Source organism: Podarcis vaucheri (assembly GCF_965113315.1).
Source record: "Podarcis vaucheri genome assembly, chromosome: 2".
In the NCBI taxonomy this organism is placed as follows: domain Eukaryota; kingdom Metazoa; phylum Chordata; class Lepidosauria; order Squamata; family Lacertidae; genus Podarcis; species Podarcis vaucheri.
Window position 1 is genome coordinate 15,252,924 of NC_138760.1, and position 25,169 is coordinate 15,278,092.

General features: G+C 48.3%; 1 protein-coding gene across 10 annotated transcripts in view; it reads left to right on the forward strand.

Moving 5' to 3' along the window:
- The window catches only part of ZNF385A (zinc finger protein 385A), a 210,672-nt gene that overhangs the window by 182,036 nt on the left and 3,467 nt on the right, over positions 1-25,169 (forward strand). For all 10 annotated transcript variants that reach the window (XM_082212628.1, XM_082212626.1, XM_082212624.1 and 7 more), the window contains 3 exons: positions 11,575-11,919; positions 21,690-21,868; positions 23,097-23,192. In XM_082212628.1, the coding sequence (XP_082068754.1) occupies positions 11,575-11,919; positions 21,690-21,868; positions 23,097-23,192 (620 nt within the window). The remainder of the gene's footprint in view (positions 1-11,574; positions 11,920-21,689; positions 21,869-23,096; positions 23,193-25,169) is intronic.

A 25,169-nucleotide genomic window follows, 5' to 3' on the forward strand; every position in this document is an offset into this window, starting at 1 on the left:
TGTCACTCTCTATAGGGACCTGAGTCTGTCACTAGGCAGTGGCACTTAAGCCCGACCCTCGCCTTCTCTGCAGAAAAGGAGCCTTAGCCCCATTCTTGCTGTCCATGCTGCATGCTGAGCTAGGGAGCCTTTTTGTTTCTCTTTTTTTTGTTGCAGCTGTTAATGAAATTATTGCTTTTGGGGGACGGCATAATTCGGAGCACATGCCTGGCTCCTGAGCCAGGGCCGCTGTTTATTCTGTTGACACGTTAATCTGGGCCGGGCTGCTTTGGTTTCGACTGAGCTTCTGCCTGAGCCCAGAAACCATCCCCAGCTCAGTCTGATTGCAATTCTTCAAAATTGGATCTAATAATAGCTGTCTGCTTCGAGCTAAATGAGAGCAACAACTGTGATCTCGTGGTGATGGGGCATATAGACAAGGCCGGCCTGAGACATTCTGCAGAGCAGCTAATGGCACCCACACTCACAAGTCGAGGTGCGTGGCAGGCGTGGCTTGCTGGTACGGCAGAGCTGCCACACTGGTTTCCCAGCAGGTAGATTGCCGTTGCTTGCAGGGAGAGAGAGGGAGGAGATGGTACGGAGACAGGCATGGTGCAGACACATTGGCAGAGGCAGCCTGGCACTCCCGAGGGTGCATGCAGAATTCATCATGCGAAAGGCTGGGCTGGATGAATCCCTAGCCGGAATTAAGATTGCCAGAAGAAATATCAACAACCTCAGATATGCAGATGACACAACATTGATGGCAGAAAGTGAGGAGGAATTAAAGAACCTTTTAATGAGGGTAAAAGAGGAGAGCGCAAAATATGGTTTGAAGCTCAACATCAAAAAAAACATCATGGCCACTGGCCCCATCACCTCCTGGCAAATAGAAGGGGAAGAAATGGAGGCAGTGAGAGATTTTACTTTCTTGGGCTCCATGATCACTGCAGATGGTGACAGCAGGTCACAAAATCAAAAGACGCCTGCTTCTTGGGAGAAAAGCAATGACAAACCTAGACAGCAACTTAAAAAGCAGAGACATCACCTTGCCAACAAAGGTCCGTATAGTTAAAGCTATGGTTTTCCCAGTAGTGATGTATGGAAGTGAGAGCTGGATCATAAAGAAGACTGATCGCCGAAGAATGGATGCTTTTGATTTATGGTGCTGGAGGAGACTCTTGAGAGTCCCATGGACTGCAAGAAGATCAAACCTATCCATTCTTAAGGAAATCAGGAAAACCTATCCATTCTTAAGGAAATGAGTGCTCCCTGGAAGGACAAATCCTGAAGCTGAGGCCTCCCATACTTTGGCTACCTGATGAGAAGAGAAGACTCCCTGGAAAAGACCCTGATGCTGGGAAAGATGGAGGGCAGAAGGAGAAGGGGACGACAGAGGACGAGATGGTTGGACAGTGTTCTCAAAGCTACCAGCATGAGTTTGACCAAGCTGCGGGAGGCAGTGGAAAACAGGAGTGCCTGGCGTGCTCTGGTCCATGGGGTCCCGAAGAGTCGGATACGACTGAACTACTAAACAACAACCAAAACCTCCTTTCCCTGCCTGGAAGTGCTCTACCTGCCAGGAGGTTAACAAAGTGGCCCCTCCCCACCCAGCAAGTATGGGACAAGCAGAAGTGTGGCTGAGCCCTCTGTCTCCAGCTTCCGCAGGGCAGAGGAGCATACTGGGTGGATGAAACCAAGGAAGGAGTCAGGAGGGAATTGGTGTCGTGTTCATACTGATATTTGGAGCTGGGAGCTACCTGTTTCGCCGCCGACTCAGAATTCTGCAGAAATGTCCTTATTTATAGATCTGACCCTTTGTCCCTTCTGGCTCAAGGCTGTGGTGGGTTGCTATATGGCGGAGGGAGCAACACTTTCCTTTTCAAACGTCCCGGAAAAGTGCCAGCTTGCCTTAAAAGGTTCTTGTCTTGAGGGAGTTGAGTCACATGCTCGATGTCTCTTCCCTAAATCTTCTAAACCCCGTGACCATAGCAAACAAGGTTCAAATCACAGCTGAAGCCAGGGGAGCTGAAAGCACTAGAAGCCTGGGCTCATTCTCTTCTTTCTGCTGCCGAAACCCAGCTGGCGGAAGGGAAGACAGGGTGAAACGAAGGCACCCAGCACGAAGCCTTGAGAGCATTTAGGGCAGTGTTTCCCAAACTTGGGTCTCTAGCTGTTTTTGGACTGCAATTTCCATAATCCCTGACCACTGGTCCTGCTAGCCAAGGATGGGGGGAGTTGTGGTCCAAAAACAACTGGAGACCCAAGTTTCGCTTGGTCACCATAGGTGACCAGGAATTCTGTGCAGGCGAGCAGGAGCACGGGTGGGAGAGGCCACTTGGTTTCTGTGCTAGCCATGGAGGAAGGAAAACTCTTTTTTAAAATTCCGAGTATAGAAATGCAGAGTGTTAGCAGAGGTGGAGGGCTGGGTGACTCTAGAACTTCACCAATTCACTTGGTAGAAGGCTTCTTTTTGTGGAGAGAGGGGGGGACAACACTTGCCTGCTAAGGGATGAATAACCTGTGTTTCAGCATGAGCCATAGAGAATGGAGCTTCCTTCTATGGCATAGAACTAGCATAGAAATACAACCTACTAGAAGGCTAGTAATTTTGGGGGATGGGGGGCTTGCAGGCTAGTAACTTTTGTGTACTTACAGTGGTACCTCTGGTTATGTACTTAATTCGTTCTGGAGGTCCGTTCTTAACCTGAAACTGTTCTTAACCTGAAGCACCACTTTAGCTAATGGGGCCTCCCACTACTGCTGCGCCACCAGAGCACGATTTCTGTTCTCATCCTGAAGCAAAGCTCATAACCCGAGGTACTATTTCTGGGTTAGCGGAGTCTGTAACCTGAAGCGTTTGTAACCTGAAGTGTATGTAACCCGAGGTACCACTATATTTGTAAGACTGTATTCAGCTGGCAACATTGAGGTAGGGAAGCATAGGGACAACATCATGGCAATTGGAGAAAAAAACATTTTGCTGCTAGGCCTGTTCCCAGATCCAGGTCATTCTGTGTGGGGAAGGAAGGTGTCAGGAATGCTTTAGGTCACATTGGAAAATCCACACACATTGGACATCTGCTGTGGGCTGTTTACTTTATCTGTGTGCAAGGGTGTCAAAGCTAACAGTCTTGCCTATATTGGGCTGTCAGGACAATTTATTCGGATGTCTGTAACAGCCCTAGCCATCATATATATACAAGTACTGAAGAAATGAACCTATTCTGCCAATTCTCGTAATAGACGAGTATAAAGTAAGCAGCACATAAGCGGCACACAAAACACCAGAAAACCATTCTGCGTTCTAAATCTTATATTAATAATCCAAAAATTGAGAGAGCTATGTACAAGATCTGCTACAGAAGCCACAAACAGAAAACTCATTCAAATTGTGTCCAAAAGGAAGATTCAGTCTTTAAAGTTCCTTTAGCCAGGCTCCTGTAGATATCAACAAAGGTAAGTTGGATCAAACAGAGTTTTGGCGATGTTACGCTCAAGGGTTAGATATCAACGAGGATAAGTCTGATCAAATGAAGTGTCGGTGATGTTACGCACAAGAGTTGACAGGGTGCCGGCGTTTGTCACCTGTTTCGCCCATGTAGAGACTCGGGCTTCTTCAGTAAATTCTCTCTCACGGTTTTGATATATTTATAAACATTCAAGTCCATATGTTACATTTCTTCTTAGATTAAGCTATAATATTTAATTTCTTTCTTCAGGAAATTCTCCCATTTGAATGAGTTTTGTGTTTGTGGCTTCTGTAGTAGATCTTGTACACAGCTCTCTCAATTTTTGGATTATTAATATAAGATTTAGAACGTAGAATGGTTTTCTAGGGTTTTGTGTGCTGCTTATGTGCTGCTTACTTTATACTGATCATATATATACAGGCTATTGCTTTAGCACAGGGATGGGGAACCAAGAGGTTGCTGAACCCGAGCTCCCAGGGAAGCATAGGGAAAAGGGCACCATGAAGACCCAGTACTGCAAAACGGCAAATGGAGCTAAGGGCAAGTGGGAAATGTTGCACATAGGGACAAAAAATAAAAATATCAATCCTAACTTTGCATATTCAGGGACTGTCTGGGAAGAGCTCATGAGCTTATGCCAAGTGGCTCAGTGAGACCAGTGTGCAGCCGCTGTGAAGAAATCCCATGCGAGGGATTATTAGGAAAAGGATTGAAAATAAAACAGCTGCTCTCCTAATGCCTTTATGTAAACCGATGGTGTGGCTGGATCTGGAATACTGTGCAAATGTCTGCTTGCTGCTTCTCGGAAGGGAGGGCATAGTGTTTAAGGGGGGGGGTCCCAAATGATCAGGGGATTGGAGAGCTTTCCTTGTGATTTTTAGTGGGGCGGGGAGAGATGATGGGGAGGAACCACACCTGAGATATGTTTTTAAAATATGCATGGTGTTTAGAAAGTGGATGGAAAGAAGTTTTACTCTCTCCCACAATGGTAGAACACAGGGCCCTTTATTTTTATTTTTCCCCCAAAAAAATTATTGATTTTCAGCATTTGGAACATCACACAAAGACATAAAAACATAAAAACACTCAACAAAGAAAGCACAACTAATAACTAAACACATACCAAAAGATTATTTCTTCTAATACCCAACTTCTTCACATTAATAGGTGACTTCCTCAGATCCCCTCTTACTGACTTTCATTATATCACTTTTATAACAGTTCTGCAAATTCATATTTCTAATAATAATCACTCCTTTCATTTACAAACTTCTTCTCGTATTATTATTCTGATCCATAATACTTACTAACATTTATTCTTATTCTACCCCTAAGTCTATTTGATACTTCCAAGGATTTTCTATTTATCTAGAATACAGGGCCCTTTAGTGGAATTGATTGGTAGGAAATTGGAAATGGAAGGGACCACAACAGCCATCTGGTCCACACACACACACACACACACACACACACACACACACCCAGCCAATGCAAGAAATCCACTGGAACAGCACCCCTGCTAGGAGGCCATCCAACCTCTGCTTAAAAAGAAAAGAGGGCCTTGCTCTTCCTAAGAATCAGTCTAAATGATCTACCTCCCGTAATTTGAACCCATTGGTCCTGGCTCTACCATCTGAAGCAATTGTAGTGGGGTTGTTTCATCATCTATGTGACAGCCCTTTGGAAAAGACAAAATAAAACCCTTCTTCCCACAATAAATAGTGAATTTTGATGGACTTTGGTGCCTAAGTGTGCAGGCTCTTAGAAGAGTGTTGGAAAGTTTTCCTCATGCCATTCATAAACGTGCCAGGCCCATGAATAGCTATTGCCTATGACAGCTTCCAGATCCTGGTTATTCTTTGACTGTTGCCTTTGACTGTTTAGGGGGCTTCTTGTAAACATCTGGCTGCCTACTGTGGCCAACAGGACGCAAGACTTGATGGGCCTCTTGTCTGCACAACGAGGAGCATGTTCATGCTCTCTGGCTGAGCATTAAGAGAAACATTTTGATGGTAGGAACACTTTGAGAATGGAAGCTGTTTCTTGGCCAGGTTGGGTGTGTGTGTGTGCTCTGCTTCACTGGAGGTCTCATTCTGTACTTTCAGTATCGGGATCTGAAGAGGTGTTACCCAAGTACATTGTCATTAGGACAAACCACACTGCCCATTTTAGAGACAGAAGCTCTGTGATAGCCTTTCTCAACCTGTGGGTCCCCAGATGTTGTTGAACTGCAACTCCCATCACCCCTAGCTAGCAAGGCCAGAGCTCAGAGACGATGGGAGTTGTAGTAGTGCAAGTAGATAAATAGGTATCACTCCAGTGGGAAGGTAAACGGCGTTTCTGTGCGCTGCTCTGGTTCGCCGGAAGCGGCTTAGTCCTGCTGGCCACATGACCCGGAAGCTGTATGCTGGCTCCCTTGGCCAATAAAGTGAGATGAGCGCCGCAACCCCAGAGTCGTCTGCAACTGGACCTAACGGTCAGGGGTCCCTTTACCTTTTGTAATCTCCCTTTAAAGTAGGTGTGGGGAACCTTGCACCCTCCAGATACTGCTGAACTACAACTCCCATGCTGCTTATTGGCCGTGCTTACAGGGCCTGATGGGAATTGTATTTTAGCAAGATCGAGTAGGGGGAGCAGGTGTTCCCCACAACTACCGTACTTTAAAGTCATCTAAGGCAGTGGCCATCGCCTCATCTTGTGGTCTGTAATGCATTGTGAAGAAGTCCTTTCTTTTGTCTTTCTTGAATCTACTGCCAATTGGTTTCATTGACCCCCAAGTCTCTGTTGCTAGGAGGAGAAAGGAAGAATCCCTTCTGGGTTTCTCTGGTGGCAAAGGACCTCCTTTGTCATGCTCTGGTTTTGAGCTTCCCGGAGCACATGGCAGTGGCTGCCGTTGGACCAGATAGGCCTTGGGCATGATCCGAGGAGGCGAGTCATATGCTCTCAGGCGTGAAAACAAGGAGCCAATCTTCATAGCCATGTTTCTTTTTAATTACCGAGAAGTAACAAGAAAAATAGGTCCTATTAATAGATGCAAGGTCACACTTAATCTCCATAGCCTGAATCCTCTCTTTGTGCTAGAACTTCGCGGACTCAGTGCTTAAGGACTGCAAGTGACTCATCAAAAACTCATGCAATGGGATAGTTTTTCTCTCCACCTTACTTGCCCTAGACTTTTTGCATGCTTTGTGATATGTTCCACAGGATATAGCTTTGTAAGCCTGCTGTTGCTCCTTGCTTTCAGTTGATATTTTTTAAAAACTAGTAGGTAATTATCTATTTGAGAGCAGCTGAAAATTCACTCATGTATCTACGAATCAGGGCTGTATTAGCAAGGAAACCAGTGTTTGCTCCAAATAAACGTATTTTATAAAATAGCCAGCTCCTGGATGTGACAATCACCGTTTTCTCTCAATATTTTTTGTTTTGTTTTCAGAGAGCTGGAACTTCCTACTGATCTCCTAAATCACATTGTTTAACCCCCCCCCCTCAGATTGGTTTGCTCTATGTTCACCCTGCAGGGACTGACTGAAGCAAAACCTTCTGTTTTCTGGAACAGGCAGGAATGGAACCACAGGGAGTGCTGTGAAACTGCATGGGGAGAATGGTTGCTGAGAACAGGGATTTAAAAAGGCAAACATCCTCAAAGATGGAGAAGAGGGTTGGGAAACAATTCAGATCTCCCAAAAGTCTTATCCCTCCCCCTCCAACTTTAAACTGCAAACCACAACTGTCAGATTTATTTGCTGGCAGTTATTTAGCTGCTTCTTTGACAGCCCCTCCTTACCTCCCCATCCATCATCTGTTGCCCTTCCATGTGTGCCTCCTCTGCGAGAGGTCTGGAGGGCAGCAAATGAGAACAGGCCTTTTCTGCGGTGACTCCCCAGTTGAGGAATGCTGTCCCCAGGGATGCTTGCCTGGCACCTTCGTTGCATATCTTTAGGTGCCCGGCAAAAACATTCCCAGGCCTTGGGAGGATTTATAGGGGAGTTTATTGTTTTTGCTTGTTGCTATGGTACATATTAGGGACGCGGGTGGCGCTGTGGGTTAAACCACAGAGCCTAGGGCTTGCCGATCAGAAGGTCGGCGGTTCAAATCCCCGCGACAGGGTGAGCTCCCGTTGTTCGGTCCCTGCTCCTGCCAACCTAGCAGTTTGAAAGCATGAAGTGCAAGTAGATAAACAGGTACCGCTCCGGCGGGAAGATAAACGGCATTTCCGTGCGCTGCTCTGGTTCGCCAGAAGCGGCTTAGTCATGCTGGCTACATGACCCGGAAGCTGTATGCCAGCTCCCTCGGCCAATAAAGCGAGTTGAGCGCCGCAACCCCAGAGTCGGTCACGACTAGACCTAATGGTCAGGGGTCCCTTTACCTTTACGGCACATATTGTTGTGTTTTTATATTGTAAACTGCGCTGTGATCCTTGGATGAAATCTAATAAACAATAATAATAATCCACCAGGACTGACGAGCTTGGTTCAGAGGCGAGAGGCATATACGCTCGAATACATATTTCCTTAGAAAACACTTGCCCTAGGAGTGAGTCACCTGGCGGAAGAGAGCTGCAGCAACAGCCTCCCTGCAGAAGCATCACTGTCACTTACCGGGGAGGAGTAAGGTGGTGGCAGGGTCAGGGCAGTGATGGAGCCGATCTGCCATTCCCACCGGTGCTGGCCCCAACCTCACAGCAGCCTTGGCCCTATTCCTCCCTTTAAGCTGCAGGAACACTTCTGCCAGGAGGCTCTTGCTGCAGACCTCCCCCCCCCCCCGCCTTGGCCCATTTTTACTCACAGAGCTGCTTGCAATGAATAATGCATCGTATTGCAAACCGTTTGTTTTCTGCTGCCAGGTATACACCTTGAAACTCCTCATTTTCTCCTGCCCGCTGTACCCTTCTCTGAGCTTCTCAGCTTTTGGTTGCTTTCTCTGCTGCAGCTCTAGTTTTTCCAGAGGTTCGGAGCCCAGCTTTGCCTCTTTCATCAGTGATGCTGACTTAGAAAGAGAAGAGGGGCTCAACAGACACTTCTGCTGGGTCAGTCGGAGGACAGAGCCATACCTCAAGCACAAAGTCATACTCCCCACTAAATTAATCTGGACAACCTGCCAGGCACAGTGGGTCCTCTCTCCGTGGTCAGTCGCTAAAGTGGGTTCGATTAAAATGGTTTGGGAAAGTCCCTGTTGGTGAAGGTGGCGAGGTGGATAATCTGTGTTAAAAGGGGACTAATCTGAGTTAAGTGATCTTGGATGTGCACTGTGGCATGGATCAGAGAGATTTAGCAACTGTCCACATCTCCCTAGGGAGGCACACTTCACACATGAGAATTGGTGCTTTATTAGACCATTCAAAGCCACCTCCTGACTGTTCATAATTGATTCTGCTCCCAGCGTGATCAGACGAGTCCATTGTCGTGCCCTGTGGGGACTGCCTGCTATAAAGTCATCTCCCTAGCTCCTGGGTGAGCAAGATCTGCATCTGTGTTCGGACATATTCTGCTATTCACTCTGGAAGTTTGAGAATCTGGGGTATTTGGCGCAGGATCTGTTTCCCTGAGAACCCCAAAGGACCATTATAACAATCCTCATTGCAGGAGGAATAACTGTGTGTGTGTAATATATAAAATATATGGGCTCTGCTGTATTACATTAATAGGAAATAAGAGGGGAAAGAGAATAACCATGTTAAAGATTGCTCTTTTGGCAGAGAATAGTAGATTTTATTTATTTCTGTTCTTTCTTCGTTAGCTTCTTTGATCTTTGAATCTACATTTGTATGATAAAGCATATTTTAATTTTCAATCTTGGCAGCAGAATAAATTATGCCAAGCAAATGCATGTGTAATATATATTTGTGTGTTCTGAGGATAAAACTGAGGACTCCTGGGCATGGTATTTGCATTTTAAATAATAATAAACTAAAATATTTAGCAGGCGGTATTGCAGCCTTGCTCCTCTTGCTCTCGTAAAGAGGTCTCCATAATCCAGCCCCAGAGGCAAGGTTTAATAAGCCAGGGCTCAGCTTTGGAACCTGTTTTGAATGCCAGAGCTCAGATCTAAGGCATGCCAAATATTAATGCATTGGTACTGGCACCCCCTGCTTAGGAGCAAGAGTTTCCTAGCTTTGTCTAAGATGGAATGAAATAGAGAAATATACAAGTGGGACTTCAAACAAAAGGGTGAACTGTGGTTGGCTAGCTGGAACTCTGCCCTCTTCCACAATACACCATTCCTTCTCTCTCTCTCTCTCTCTCTCTCTCTCTCTCTCTCTCTCCCCCCCCCCCCCCCAGTTTTCCATTCCCACCCTCTCCAACCATCAGCCTGCCTTCCAAGACCACTGGGCATGCTCAGTCCTCAGTGTGGTAGCCCTTTGATCTGACCCAATTTCCATACAGAGTGGCAGAGCTAGTCCTGATGCAGGGAAGGTGATGTGTGCCATGCCTGCAACACAGACCTGTTAATGGGATGTGTGTCTATAAAGCAAGGGTGGGGAACCTGCAGTCTATCTTTGTGCAGGTGACAAGGAGAGAGAAAATAAGGAAAAGGGGGCTGGCATGAGGAGAGAGAGAGAGAGAGAGAGAGAGAGAGAGAGAGAGAGAGAGAGACATATAGCTCAGTCAGTAGAGCTTGAGACTCTTAATCTCAGATTGTCCATATTGGTCAAAAAGATTCCTGCATTTCAGGGGGTTGGACTGAATGACCCTCGTTATCCCTTCCAACTCTGATTGTACGTGGCAGGGAGAGAGGAAATGAGGGAAAGGGGGTTGGCACCAAGAGAGAGAAAAGGATACCCTATGTTTTGGCATAGGCTCCATCCACCAGGAGCTCCAGCCCCTATATGCTGTCAGCATGCAGCCTCCAACACTTAACTCTCCAACAAATGTGGCCTTTGGCAGCACAAAGGTCCCCCATCCCTGCTGTAACAACAGGGAGAGGCTCAGGGAAGGCATTCGCTGAGATAGCTGCTAACTGATTCTACTTCTCTTGTAGCTGATGAGCATTCTATACAGCGATTAAACAGACTGTTGTAATCAAGTGGTAAAGGTAAAGGGAACAGCGCACGGAAATGCCATTTACCTTCCTGCCGGAGCGGTACCTGTTTCTCTACTTGCACTTTGACGTACTTCCGAACTGCAGGAGAATCAAGTGGTATATAAAATAAATACATAATGGCACCTTGCTTTGGCTCTCTGTAGTGAGGGGCAGGAATCGGAATTGTAGAGTTGGAAGGGGCCCTGAGGATTAGTTAGCCCAAGGTAAACGGCGTTTCCGTGTGCTGCTCTGGTTTGCCAGAAGCAGCTTAGTCATGCTGGCCACATGACCTGGAAGCTGTACGCCAGCTCCCTCGGCCAATAAAGCGAGATGAGCGCCGCAACCCCAGGAGTCGGCCACGACTGGACCTAATGGTCAGGGGTCCCTTTACCTTTACCCTGCAATGCACGACTGTCCCATATGGGGATCAAACCTGCAACCTTGGCATTATCAATTCCACACTCTTAACCAACTGAGCTATCCAGTGAGCCATGTGTTCTGTGTTTACTATTACAGTGGTACCTCTGGTTACGTACTTAATTCGTTCCGGAGGTCCATTCTTAACCTGAAACTGTTCTTAACCTGAAGCACCACTTTAGCTAATGGGGCCTTCCGCTGCCGCGCTGCCGTTGTGCGATTTCTGTTCTCATCCTGAAGCAAAGTTCTTAACCCGAGGTACTATTTCTGGGTTAGGGGAGTCTGTAACCTGAAGCGTCTGTAACCTGAAGCTTATGTAACCTGAGGTACCCCTGTATACAGAGACTTTTGCATTAAAATGCTTGCACTTAAAAAATAATAAAAAAATAATGTAACCACTTAAAAAATAATGTAACCTGAAGCATATGTAACCCGAGGTACCACTGTAGTGATGTGCTTGGCGTTGCTCTCTGCTTAAGCCCTGCAATTGAAAAGATTTTGGGGCAGAGCCCTGGTGAGCTTGAGCTGAAATTAATCATTACTTTGAGCCCCCCCCCCCCCAACTTGGCATTTCGTAAATTAAGCACTGGCCATAGGTGTGTGTGTCTGTGTATCTCTATATCTATATCTGCCCTGTTCCTGCTCCATCCCTACTTAACTGCCTTCTCTTTTTCTCACGCAGCCGAGCAACTGAACGGCATCGGAGGTTCGGTGACGGTGCCCCCCGTCCCTGCTCCCACCTCTCCAGATAAGCAGCCCTGTCTGGTGTCTCCGGCGGCAGCAGCGCCCCCGCCGCCCCACTCAGCCCCCTGCCCAGAACCTTGCCAGAGTTCCAAGAGCGGGCAAACCTGGGCGACGAAGGTGGGAGAGATCTCTACGGCAACTGCAGTTCCAGCCACTTCAGGGGCGGCACCCAGTAGCAACGGCAACACCAAGCCTGACGAAGAGAAGGCCAAGAAGCTGTTGTACTGCGCACTTTGCAAAGTGGCTGTCAATTCACTGTCTCAACTCGAGGCCCACAACAAAGGTAAAAACTTGGGGGGGGGGAGCATGTTTTCATGAGATAGGATTTCTCATTACCACTTCATGGTCCTGTTCAGGGCTCACTTCTCCTTTGCAAAGTGCCCTTGTGGGGAGGTGGTTTGCAGCACATATTTTGGGAAGTGGGTAGTACTTATCCCAGTCAATTTCCACTTGAAATTAAAGGTAGAGGTAAAGGGACCCCTGACCACTAGGTCCAGTCGTGGCTGACTCTGGGGTTGCGGTGCTCATCTCGCTTTATTGGCCAAGGGAGCCGGCGTACAGTTTCCAGGTCATGTGGCCAGCATGACTAAGCTGCTTCTGGCGAACCAGAGCAGTGCACAGAAACGCCGTTTACCTTCCTGCCGAAGCGGTACCTATTTATCTACTTGCACTTTGACGTGCTTTCAAACTGCTAGGTTGGCAGGAGCAGAGACCGAGCAATGGGAGCTCACCCCGTCGCGGGGATTCGAACAGCCGACCTTCTGATTGGCAAGTCCTAGGCTCTGTGGTTTAACCAACAGCGCCACCCGCGTCCCATCCACTTGAAATTAGGGCCACACTAATTTCCACTTGAAATTACTACCTAAGCTGCTTTTTCTGCTGCAGGATTGCAGACCCATCAGCCCAAAATCTCAGCAAGGATAAAAGCAACTTGGTAGTGGTGGTATGAATCAGGTGAAAATCAAGGGGCAAGGGGGGGGCATGTGCTCCCATTCCCCTCCCTGCCCCTCTCACAGCTTCCCTGCTTTAAAGTTTTTTGCAAAGGACGGAGGTTGGGCATCAAACTATCATTACATGCATCAGTGTAATAACATGGTAGTTTGGAAAAACAGTTTTATGAGTTGTGTGTTCCAGCTGGTGATAACCAGAGCTGTATAGCCTGCATTTTAGAAAACAACATTCCCTGTTCCCACCCCTCATGTTCTGCACCCAGATATTCCAAATCCTGTATCAAGAAAAGGGGGATTCTGAAACTCATATACAGTGGTACCCCGCAAGACGAATGCCTCGCAAGACGGAAAACCCGCAAGACGAAAGGGTTTTCTGTTTTGGAGGCGCTTCGCAAGACGAATTTCCCTATGGGCTTGCTTCGCAAGACGAAAGCCCATAGGGAAATCTCCGGGGACCTCTTTTAAATGCTGCTGGTGGGGAGCAAAGCCTTTCCCCCCCTCCGGCCTTCAGAAGAGGTCCAGGAAGGCCGGCGGGGGCCGAAAGGCTTTGCTCCCCACCGCCAGCATTTTAAAAGCAGTCCGGCATAGCAGGGAAGCGCTTCCCGCTATCGCGGACGGCTTTTGAAGGCAGGCGGGGGGAGCAAAGACTTTCGCCCCCCGACGGCCTTCAGAAGAGGTCCAGGACCTCTTCTGAAGGCCGGCGGGGGGTGAAAGTCTTTGCTCCCCCCTGCCTGCCTTCCCGGGAGAGCGGAGAAAGGCAGCGTCCCAGACGGCTTTTGAAGGCAGGCGGGGGGGGGAGACTTTCGCCCCCCCCCCGCCTTCAGAAGAGGTCCTGGACGAAAGTCTTTGCTCCCCCCGCCTGCCTTCCCGGGGCAGCAGAGACTTCTCTGCTGTCCCGGGCGATCTTAAAATGCTGGCGGGCGGCAGCGAAGCCCTCCTGTCCCCGGAGCTTGCGGGGCGGGAGGTGGGGAGAAGGGCTTTTCTTCCCACCCCCAGCCTTCAGAACAGCCTTCTGAAGGCTGGCGGTGGGAAGAAAAGCCCTTGTCCCCCCCCCCAGCCTTCAGAAGAGGTCGGGGGACAGACTGTCCCCGGACCTGGTCTGAAGGCGGTTTCCCTAGGAACGCATTAATTGATTTTCAATGCATTCCTATGGGAAACCGTGCATCGCAAGACGAAAAACTCACAAGAAGAAAAAACTTGCGGAACGAATTAATTTCGTCTTGTGAGGCACCACTGTACACATTTGCATAGCTTCTTTCCCCTATTCTGTGTAATTAGTTCTAGTTTTGGAGAGACTGGTAGGAGCAAGGAGCTGTGCTCATCAGTACTAGAATTTGCATTCAGCCTCCCCTTTGGCTTCTCGCGAGGTGTCAATCCCCACTTGCTTTCCAGCGGAACTTCAGCGCCATAGCCAGAGTCATTCAAAATCTCTTAGCGCCAATTGAACAGCACACTGAACAGCACTGAAGTGTGTAAATATTTCCTTTAGTGTCTGAAGACGAAGCTTTTGTTTTCTTTCTACGGTAAGAAATGGTGGAGATGAAAGAAAAGTGTTCCATGTGAAGGCCCTGGACTGGCAGAGAGATGGGAGAGGACGGGCAGATCTTTGAATGTGCAGGATAGCTGATCCAAGGCTGTGTCCATGCTCAGGGATTCATGCGCCCGGTCATGGGTTGCTGTTCCCATGTGTCCTTTTGTGCTTTCAGTTTTATACCTCTGGAATCTTTCTCGGTGTTTCCTGTCCACACTCGTGGGCAGTGCTTGATGAGATGTATTCATGCTGTGCGTTGTCCCCTCCTCACAAGTAGTACTTCCCCATAAGTTCCAGAAACCTGAGGCCCATTGTGATTGTGTGTACAGGTATTTCTTTAGCTCTGCATGCACCTTTAGAACAATATGCAAGTTTTCCAATATACCCAAAAGAGCAGTCAAATATAATTGTAAGATGTGTCTAAAAGAATAGTCTCTCTCTCTCTCTCTCTCTCTCTCTCTCTCTGTGTGTGTGTGTGTGTGTGTGTGTGTTGCTCCAAGCATGGCAAGTATTTGAATTCACTTGCATGAAAGACTGCCAAATGTTTCCTTTGCTCTCCTTTTCCTTTCTCACCTCCTGCACCTGCAAGGCCACATTTTGTTTTAATTTTGAATACAGCTACTCTGTGCAAGAGCAGTTCTGCGCAAAATGGCTGTTTAAAAAATAATGGCGAATATGCCTTCAGCAGCAACCAGCGGGAAAGCGCAGTCTGCATCCTTTCCTTTGGGCTGATGGAAACAAAATAAAAGTAGTGGGGGTGGCACCCCAAGTGAAATGATACCACATGTGTAAAAACAAAAACAAGCCTGCCCACCCACAGTTGGGTGACATGGTTTCATATTTGATTTTTTATCCTGTATCAGATTATCTGTGCATCCATAACATAAGAATTTAGCAGGGGGAAGGTGCAGACTGCCACTTGAATGAAGACGATATGCAAACACAGCTGCAATTCTACGTTAACCTTGTGTGGATGAGCCCCAGTTCGGAATAGAACAAGAAGGCAACACCTGTTCTGCCACTGCCCTAGTAAAGGGGGGGGTAACCTTAGGGTGGCGCTGTGGGTTAAGCCACAGAGCCTAGGACTTGCCGATCAGAAGGCTGGCGGTTCGAATCCCCGCGACGGGGTGAGCTCCCGTTGCTTGGTCCCTGCTCCTGCCAACCTAGCAGTTCGAAAGCACGTCAAAGTGCAAGTAGATAAATAGGTACCGCTTCGGCAGGAAGGTAAACGGCGTTTCTGTGCACTGCTCTGGTTCGCCAGAAGCAGCTTAGTCATGCTGGCCACATGACCTGGAAACTGTACTCTGGCTCCCTCGGCCAATAAAGCAAGATGAGTGCCACAACCCAGAGTCAGCCACGACTAGACCTAGTGGTCAGGGGTCCCTTTACCTTTACTAACTTTAGCCCCTCCAGACACTGTTGACCTCCAGCTCCCATCACTTCCAGCCAGCATGGCCAATGATTAGGGGTTATGGCAATTCTGGAACATAAGGATTCTTCCATCCCTGTACTAGTCTTTGCTGATCTTAAGTAGTCTCATGCGCATCTTCTACACCCTGCTCAATCTTAATAGCCATTGCCCTACTATGCCAGTAAAAAATGCTCCATTTCTCCTCCTAGCCCAACTTTCAGCAGCTGATAAAGACACAGGAGCCCTGCCAGAAAAAAGTGGCAACCTTCCTGCCACTCCTTCCTCCTCTCTTTCCCCTGCCCCAAACTCAGCTCTTTTGTCTCCTTTCCCCATAGTGCTTTGCAGCTTTGGCTTTGTCACCATGGAAACAATAGCTGGAGCCCTGGGTGCGGCTGCAGAGTCCCTGTTGGCAGCCCGTCAGGCATTCCCCACAAAAATGAGCTCACAGGCACAGGAGCTTAAGTTTCCTGTGGAAACCCCTGCTCCCTTCTCCCAACCCACTTTCCAGGTCTGGAGAATCAGGAGACGAGAGCAGCGCAGCAGCCGCTCTTGAGCGAGGCCGTGCCTTTCAGCAAGCTGTATCCTTTCTCGTCCCTTTGCATGCCTCGCCTCGGCCTGTATCTCCCTTCCACATGCATTAGCATCTAGTCAAGAGCCGCAGCGCTCTGGCCGAGAGGCCGCTGAGCAGCTTCAAAGGAAACTGGAGACTTTGGAAGGGTCCGGAGGGTCAGAACTGCGATGCCTCAGCAGCAAAGCCAAGGCCATCATAGCAAGCAGGGTGACCCAAGACATGTTAGTGCCTGAGGAAGGAAATCCGAATAGTGCTTCTCTCCCCTTCTCTATCCTCCTCCTCCTTGCATAGAAATATATATATATAATAATGAAATAAGCAATGGATCATTTCCCACCCTGTGCTGGCAGCCAGCATTTGCTGCCTGTAGGCCTACTCTGCTCTAGCCAGCCCTGGCAGGGGGGGATGGCAAGGCAAAGAGAAGAGCTTTGCCTTCCATTTTGGTAAAAATAGAAAAGTTGGGTGTTCTGTGGTACTGAGTCATCACCTGGAAAAACCGTATACTTTGCTGAAAACCGGTAAAAAAAGAAGGAAGGGTTTGTTAGAGCAGGGCTGGGCTTAACCCTTGTGCCAGCAAGAACAAGGCTCTGGCCTGCTTGGCACCTTGCCTGCGGTATCGTATTCTGAGGCTTATCCCCTAGTCCAGTGATAACCAAACTTGGGTCTCTGGCTGTTTTTTGGACTACAACTCCCATCATCCCTAGCTAGCAGGACCAGTGGTCAGGGGTGATGGGAGTTGTAGTCCAAAAACAGCCAGAGACCCACGTTTGGGAGGCTCGGCCCTAGTGCCTCTCTCTGTTATAGACAGTTCCTCGGAACTGTGACAGTATGAAGGGGCTGTTATGTTATGTTTTAATGATAATGCTTAGCACTTTATACAGCACATTTCAATTATTCAAAACCCTCACAGGCATTATCTAAGGTCCAAGCCACACATTGTGGTGAAAGCCTTTTAAAGTAACATGCTTAGGACGGGGGGGGGGGCTGCTGGAGCCCCCCAGTTTGGATGAAAACCATGAAGCAGGTGAGAGGGGAGCTTAACCCGTTCCCACCCGTATATTTCAATAATAATATTTTTTTAAAAAAAATTATTTATACCCCACCCATCTGGCTGGGTTTTCCCAGCCACTCTGAGCGTCTTCCAACCAAATATTAAAAGACAGTAATACATCAAACATTAAAAGCTTCCCTAAACAGGGCTGCCTTCAGATGTCTTCTAAAAGTCTGGTACAGTGGTGCCCCGCAAGACGAATGCCTCGCAAGACAGAAAACTCGCTAGACGAAAGAGTTTTCTGTTTTGGAGGTGCTTCGCAAAACGAATTTCCTATGGGCTTGCTTCGCAAGACGACAATGTCTTGTGAGTTCCTGCTGGTTTTTTCCCCCTCCCCCCCTTTTTCTAAGCCGCTAAACCACTTATCAGCTGATCCGATCAGCAGATAAGCCGCTAAAAGCCGCTAATAGTGCTAATAGCGCTAATAGCACTAATCCGCTAATCCTTCAATGGGCTTGCTTCACAAGACGAAAAAACCGCTAGACGAAGAGAATCACAGAACGGATTCTTTTCGTCTTGCGAGGCACCACTGTAGTTGTTGTTCTCTTTGACATCTGGTCGGAGGGCGTTCCACAGGGCGGGTCCTACACACCTTTGGGAGCAAATAGTAGTTTGGTGGGAGAGGAGGTGGTGTTGACAGAAAAAACAGCACAGAGAAAGGATGGTAGTCCCTTTGCCTATCCCAATCTGGATCAGGGACCCCCCCCCCCATGGCTGATTTAGAAAAAGATGTGTGCACTTCTCAGCACATTGGTGAAAAACACTTTTAATACAACCTGTAGTTTGACCCAAAGTAAACCTCCCACCTAAGTGTTGTAATTCTCCCCCACAATGTAGGGACTGGGGTGGAAGAAGAGTGGCTTTTATTATTATTTATTAAATTTGTATACCGCTCAATACCTGGAGGTCTCACTTAGACCACCTCAGGAGTTAGTTGGTGGCTGAAGCAAGATTTGGGCAGCACCAAAAACGAAAGGAAGCCTCAGAACAGTACTGCAAAATTAAATCTTTTATCAAGTAATCATAATCCTTATGGAACAATAAACTGCCTAACGTGTTTTGGTTGATACTCACCTTCACATGAGTGGAGAGCCTTAATATTGAGCCCCTGAGCAAGGCTGTCATCAGCTGAAACACATTTGGCATTTTATTGCCTCACAAGGACTGTGTGTTATTTGAACAAGACTCATTTCTCAGCGCATCTTCAAGGCTTTGCCTCTTCTTTGGCTCCCTGAGCTGGGATTTGAACCAGGCTTTTCCTGACTTCATAGCTCATACTCATAACTGATATGCTACAGTAGGGGATTACTTTTCCCATCGTTTCCAGAAACAGCTGGATTTAGGAACGTTGGAAGCTGCCTTGTATCAAGTCAGGCTCTAGCTCTGTGTTGGTGGTTCTGCAGCAGCGGTACATGCCATGGCGGCAGCGGCGGAATCAAGGCAGTGGCAGGATGGGGCGAAGCGTGGGGAGCTTCAGTTTGGCGGCAGCAGTGGCACAGGTGTGCACATACCTGTGGGGCCCCTGGCACTAACTTTGAGCTCTCCTGACCTTGCCGCTTCCTTACCCCACCCCTGGCCTGAGATGCCGGGAACTGAATTTGGGACCTTCTGTTCCAGAGTTATGGTCACCTTGCCTTAATAAAGGCGGGCTCGTGTGAAGTTTAGAATGCTGCCTCTTCTCCTGACGATTTGGGGGGGGGGGTGTAGGATGGGGAGAACTGTACTTTTGAATGTTTTGTGCATATGTGGCTGGTTTAATTTCTCTCTGTCCCCTCTTCATGAACAGTGGCAGCTGGGCAAGGTAGGGGTGTGTGTGTGTACATTCCCTAACTCTGCAGACATACTATAAAGGGGACCCCGACCATTAGGTCCAATTGTGGCTGGCTCTGGGCTTGCGGCACTCATCTCGCTTTATTGGCAAAGGGAGCCGACGTACAGCTTCCAGGTCATGTGGCCAGCATGACTAAACCGCTTCTGGCGAACCAGAGCAGCGTGCAGAAACGCCGTTTACCTTCCCGCCAGAGAAGGTATTTGTCTACTTGCACTTTGACATCCTTTCAAACTGCAAGGTTGGCAGGAGCAGGGACCGAGCAATGGGAGCTCACCCCGTCACGGGGATTCGAACCGCCGACCTTCTGATCGGCAAGTCCTAGGCTCTGTGGTTTAACCAACAGTGCCACCTGCATCCAGACATACTATACAAATGCACAAATTAATATTGGGTGCAGAATTCAGCATCTATTGGGCCTCAATGTAGAAAGCAGGCAAAAACCCAAGTGTTTGGTCCTCATGGCTGCAGAGGCAGATTTCAGCAGGATTTCCGGCAGACAGAGAGCAATGTTTCAGTGCCCTCCTTATTGCTTTGTTCCTTGACCAGTAGAGCAGAATAAATTTTCAAATAAAAGCATATTTGTTTAATTTGTACAAATTCAGCTTTTTGGGGACATGATTAGGGTTATCTTGGTTTAGGATTTGGATTTATTTTTTCCGCCCGAAATATGCACAATCCTAGTGTGTGGCAATGCAACTCTTGTTACATGCAACATGCACACACCTCATTACCTTGTGTTAGAGTAGGTTATTGCTTCTCAGGTGAATGAATCCAATCATTTCTGAGCTAAACCCACACAAGAGGGGTGCCTGGCCCATGGGCAAGGATATTCCAGGACACTGTCTGTTTTTTGAAGACCACATCTAGCCCTCTTACTTAAAGCAGAGATAGGGAACTGGTGGCGCTCCAGATATTGTTGCGCTATGGCTCTCATCATCTTTGACCACTGAGTCATGCTGGTTGGAGCTGATTGGAGTCCAAAAACATCTGAAGGGCCACAAGTTTTCCCATCCCTGACTTTAAAAGGTGTAAGGGAAGATAAAGTGCCCATGCAATACCCTACCCAGTGGCTCAGTAACATGGAAGCCTGCTCCTGCCAATGGGTCTTGCCTACTTAATACATGGACACTAGTACTTGTGAATATAATCTGAATATATTTTTACATTTGTTTTATTGTAACGTCTAAGTAAATAAGTGCCTATAAACTCATTACATCTCTTGAAACGAGGTTTTATGTTGTTTTTGCACCGAATTACAGAGGGCCCTCAGTGTAACTCTAGGCCCCATCACTGCCACCAAATTTCTGGCTATAGGCCCGTCCATTTTTAGGTTTTTTGACATCTGCTGGCTGTCAGGTTTGTTACGTCAGTGTCTTGATTTGATCCGATAGGCCTGCCCAGAGGCTCCTGATGTCGTGCATCAGTAGGGTAATTGTGTTTCGTGTCAGCTGCACACGCACGACAGTTTTTATCCTATGGGCTTCCTGGGTTTCCCCTCAAAACCCTGTGCGATTGGCATAAAATTAATGTATAGCTATTTGAAAGTGACCTGGATTCCTGCCGTAGGACTTATATCCATACAGTGCCAGGTTGGAAAGAGACCCTGGCTTCCTTGCCTCTGCCCTCCCCCTCCATGGCCATTTTCTTATGGGCAAGGTGGGGGACAATGCTACAGGTCATGAGTGGGGGACCTGGGCCCTCAACAGAGAAAGCCAGATGTTGGGGAGAAGAATGTTAACTTCGTCCTTGACATGCTTGTTTTCCATGTTCTGGGAATGTCGTGCATAAGGGGATTCCACTGTTTAAATCCCTGCCTGAAGCATGAAGTAGTGCAGTGATGGCCAAACTTGGCCCTCCAGCTGTTTTGGGACTACAACTCCCATCATCCCTAGCTAACAGGACCAGTGGTCAGGGATGATGGGAACTGTAGTCCCAAAACAGCTGGAGGGCCAAGTCTGGCCATCACTGAAGTAGTGCAACCCAGTACAGGTTTATCCACCTTAGTGAAAACTTGGTTATTACCATGCCCCCTTCCATGAGGTTATAACCAAAATTTGAGGTAGCAATTGTAAAAGAACAAAGTAGGGAGAGAGGGCAGGGAGAGTTAAACTTGCTGTGAGGAGATTTCTAATCCCAGAGGGATTTTCTGTGAACAAATGGAGGTTCTGCGGAGGGAGGTGTTAGGTCAATGTTTGAGAGGTCTGTTTTTTGCTCTTGTCAGTGAAGTTGCCAATTGTACTTTACTTGTGACATAAAAACAGGCAGCAGATGTTAAATAAGACGATGACATATCATGCCCCTTTGGCTAACCATCTCTTTGAAATAAAAACACATTTCTTTGTTGGTGGTTTTGCTGAGGTTTTGCTGGTTCTGTAAAGAAGGTGCCACTGCAGAAAAGACCCTGGTCCATGTCCCCACTGATCTTCCCACAGGGAACCATGGGATGCACAACAAACCATAGGTTAAATTCCTTTAATTGTAGGACTATAATTTCTATAATTACAATGAAAATAACTAAAGTTTTTTGCTCAAACCCTTATATTATGGAAGGCTGGTTAAGATTAATGATCCATTTTGTGCACAGCACTCGCTGTGAAGCAAGCATCCCGCCTGGAGTGCTATAAATAAGAGATCTAATGAATGGAAGTATCTCAAGAGGGTGCTTTGAGCCTTTATGCTTACAGAACTGCTTCTTGTTCTCTTCCTAGGTACAAAGCACAAGACTATCCTGGAAGCACGCAGTGGGTTGGGGCCTATCAAGGCATATCCACGCCTGAGCCCCACCACTGGAGGGGAGCCGGGCAGCCAAGACCCCAGCGCTCAGGAGAGAACCTTCCACTGTGAAATCTGCAATGTCAAAGTCAACTCGGAGATCCAGCTCAAACAGGTGGGGAGGCATTTTAATACCACGACAGTCTATTTTGCTGGTGGAGGCCTTTGTGCCGCTAGAAAGAGTGTAAGGGACACAGTATAATCAAAGTTATTTTATTTTATAATGCTCAGCTATGAAAGAGCTATGTGCCTCTGAGCACACACGGAGTACATTTCCCTCTCCTCTTGGTAATGGCAGTCAGTCCAGGTTTAGAGAACAGCAAACTTTTGTGTTGAAAGAGCACAGCTTCCAGGGTACCTTGAGCTCCCTATCAGGACTTCCTATTGCATAAATTTAAGCACTGGCTTTAGCCCAAGTCACTGGGGCAGAATCAGCTCACCGATGGGGGCAAAATGAAGTGGTTTCCCATTTTGATCTTTGTTGAGAGCTGCAGTGTGTGGGACAGATATAACCCATGGGGCACAGCTCCTGTCCACGAGGACCCTCATACCTACGGGACCCCCTCTCCTGGTATGTCCCACAGAGGACCTTACGGTCTTCAAATAAAAACTTCCAGGGAGGTTAGGCTGGCCTCAACCAGAGCCAGGGCTTTTTCAGCCGTGGCCCCAATCTGGTGGAACGCTCTGTCACAAGAGACTAGGGCCCTGCGGGACTTGACATCTTTCTGCAGGGCCTGCAAGACAGAGCTGTTCCACCAGGCCATTTGCCAAGGCACAGCCTGACCCCCTCCTTGGTAATCCACATAGAACTCTAGCCCACTGGTTGCCATTAATTTGATTTTGGTTTTAGAATGAATTGATTTTAGAATGCATTTCAATTAATTGATTGTGATTTTATGTAAACTGTGTTACTTTTATTGTTGTTAGCCGCTCTGAGCCCAGCTTCGGCTGGGGAGGGCAGGATATAAATAAAAAATTATTATCATTATTATTATTATTCAGTGGGGATCTCTCTGGTGGATTGTGCTCTGTTAATTTGGAGTGGGAAGAACATCGGCGCTGCCCACCTCAGGCACCAGACAACCATGGCCTACCCCATTATTTGCTGTCTGTGTACAAATAATGCCTGGGCGCTCCCACACCCCACTGACTCTCCCCTAGGTACGTGCACAAGGAAACAGAAATTAGCAGCTCCGGTGAGCATGTCAGAACTTCACTTACTGAATTCTGTGCATGCTTGTTGATGGATTGGGGAAGGGAAGGAGAGGTTGAGGGAAACCAAGTCAGGAGTGAAGATTCCTTGGTTGCTCCTAAGCATTATGCCTGGTTCTTCTCCTTTGTAGCACATTTCCAGTCGACGGCACCGCGATGGAGTAGCTGGGAAGCCCAACCCCTTGTTGAGTCGGCACAAGAAGCAGCGAGGCATGGCAGAGCTGCAGGTGAGTGGCCTTTGCCAGAGTGGGCAGGGGCTAGGGGCTGGGGGCATCTCTCCGTTTGGAGTGCGTTGGGGTAACTGTATTGGACAGACTTTGAGAGCTGCCACCCTGCACACTGTTGTTGTTGTTTAGTCGTTTAGCTGTGACCCCATGGACCAGAGCAGGCCAGGCACTCCTGTCTTCCACTGCTTCCCACAGTTTGGTCAAACTCATGCTGGTAGCTTCGAGAACACTGTCCAACCATCTCGTCCTCTGTCGTCCCCTTCTCCTTGTGCCCTCCATCTTTCCCACCATCAGGGTCTTTTCCAGGGAGTCTTCTCTTCTCATGAGGTGGCTACAGTATTGGAGCCTCAGCTTCAGGATCTGTCCTTCCAGTGAGCACTCAGGGCTGATTTCCTTCAGAATGGAGAGGTTTGATCTTTTTGCAGTCCACAGGACTTTCAAGAGTCTCCTCCAGCACCATAATTCAAAAGCATCAATTCTTTGGCGATCAGCTTTCTTTATGGTCCAGCTCTCATTTCCATACATCACTACTGGGAAAACCATAGCTTTAACTATATGGACCTTTGTCGACAAGCAGTGGCTTAGCGTGGGTTGTCAGCACCCGGGGGCAAGGCAAGTAATTTGCGCCCCCTAACCCGTGGATTTGCACCCCCTAACCCCCAGATGTTGCGCCCGGTGCGGCCGGCCCCCCCTGCACCCCCACACTACGCCACTGTCGACAAGGTGATGTCTCTGCTCACCCTGTACATACATACCCCTAAATCTCACCAGATGACATAAACCGAGCAAAACAAAATGTTTGAAGGCAGCTTTTTGCTCCAGGGTGTTTTTCATTTATAAAAATAGGCACCAACTCTACAGGGCTGAGGCATCTTCAGCCCCCACTCCCCATGTCTGTTGGGGTGGGGTCAAGCCCCTCCCCCAATATTGAGGAGGCTGACTCCTTCCTTGCTCCCCTCCCTTTGTCTGCTGTCTTGTGCTGCTTTGGGAGATGCCGCATGGCCTGGCTGGAGGTCATCCTAGGCCACGCAGCAACAGAAGACACCGCACAGACACGGGAGATCTGCGACAGTCGTGTGACATCACGCATGCTTAACAGCCCCCCCCCAAATGTTGGGTGCAGCTTAGCTTCCTTTTCTGGTTGGAGAAGGGCTAGAGCATCTTTGCATGTGGAAGGTTGCAGGTTCAGTCCTTGGCATCTCAAAATTATGTTGGGTGTCCAGCAATAAATCACACAAAGCGAAGTTAACTCTTTATTAGGAGAAACAAGGCTGCTCAATAGTTCCAGGCCTAATGAGCACCACAACAACTCCCGGTAGATCTTGCCCCTGGTGAGGACTGAAGTTCTCTACCAGGTCAAAGCTGCCTAAGTGCCCTCCTCTCCCTAGTCCTTCCCAAACTCTACCAGTGCGCCTGTTTGTACTTCTCCTGATTCTGGGAGACCAGGGGAGAGAAAAGCTTGTCGCAGCAGGAGGGGGAGACTCCCTGGAAGGCCTGGGCGATGTGTTGCCCACAGAGACAGTGGCTTCACCCAGCAGTATATTGCAGGGGTAACTGCTGCTGCTCCTGAATCCCGTCTGCTAACAGGGTCACTGGAAGCAGAGGGACTCGGGAGCAGCAGTGGTTTCACCCACTATATACTGCTGGGTGAAGCTGCCATCACACACTGCCCCTCTTAACACAGAGGGAGGAGCAAGCTGTGTTGTTGGGCCAATGCAGCTTATTCCTCCCTCAGCTGTAAATGGCTCTGCTAAGGCATGGGCTCGCTCCTCAGCGGAGCAGTTTAAAGAAGCCCCACCCCGCCTCTGGCTTGCGCAAGCCACAGGTGGGGTGGGGGGCTCTGTTAAACTGCTCGAGCCCCCATGCCTCGCACTTGAACCAGAAGGACATTGGGACTCAGCTGGCGTGGGGGCAGGAGCCTTCATGCCCCCCCCCAGCTGAATAGCACAAGGAAGCCTTGGTGAGGAGCCAGGGTGA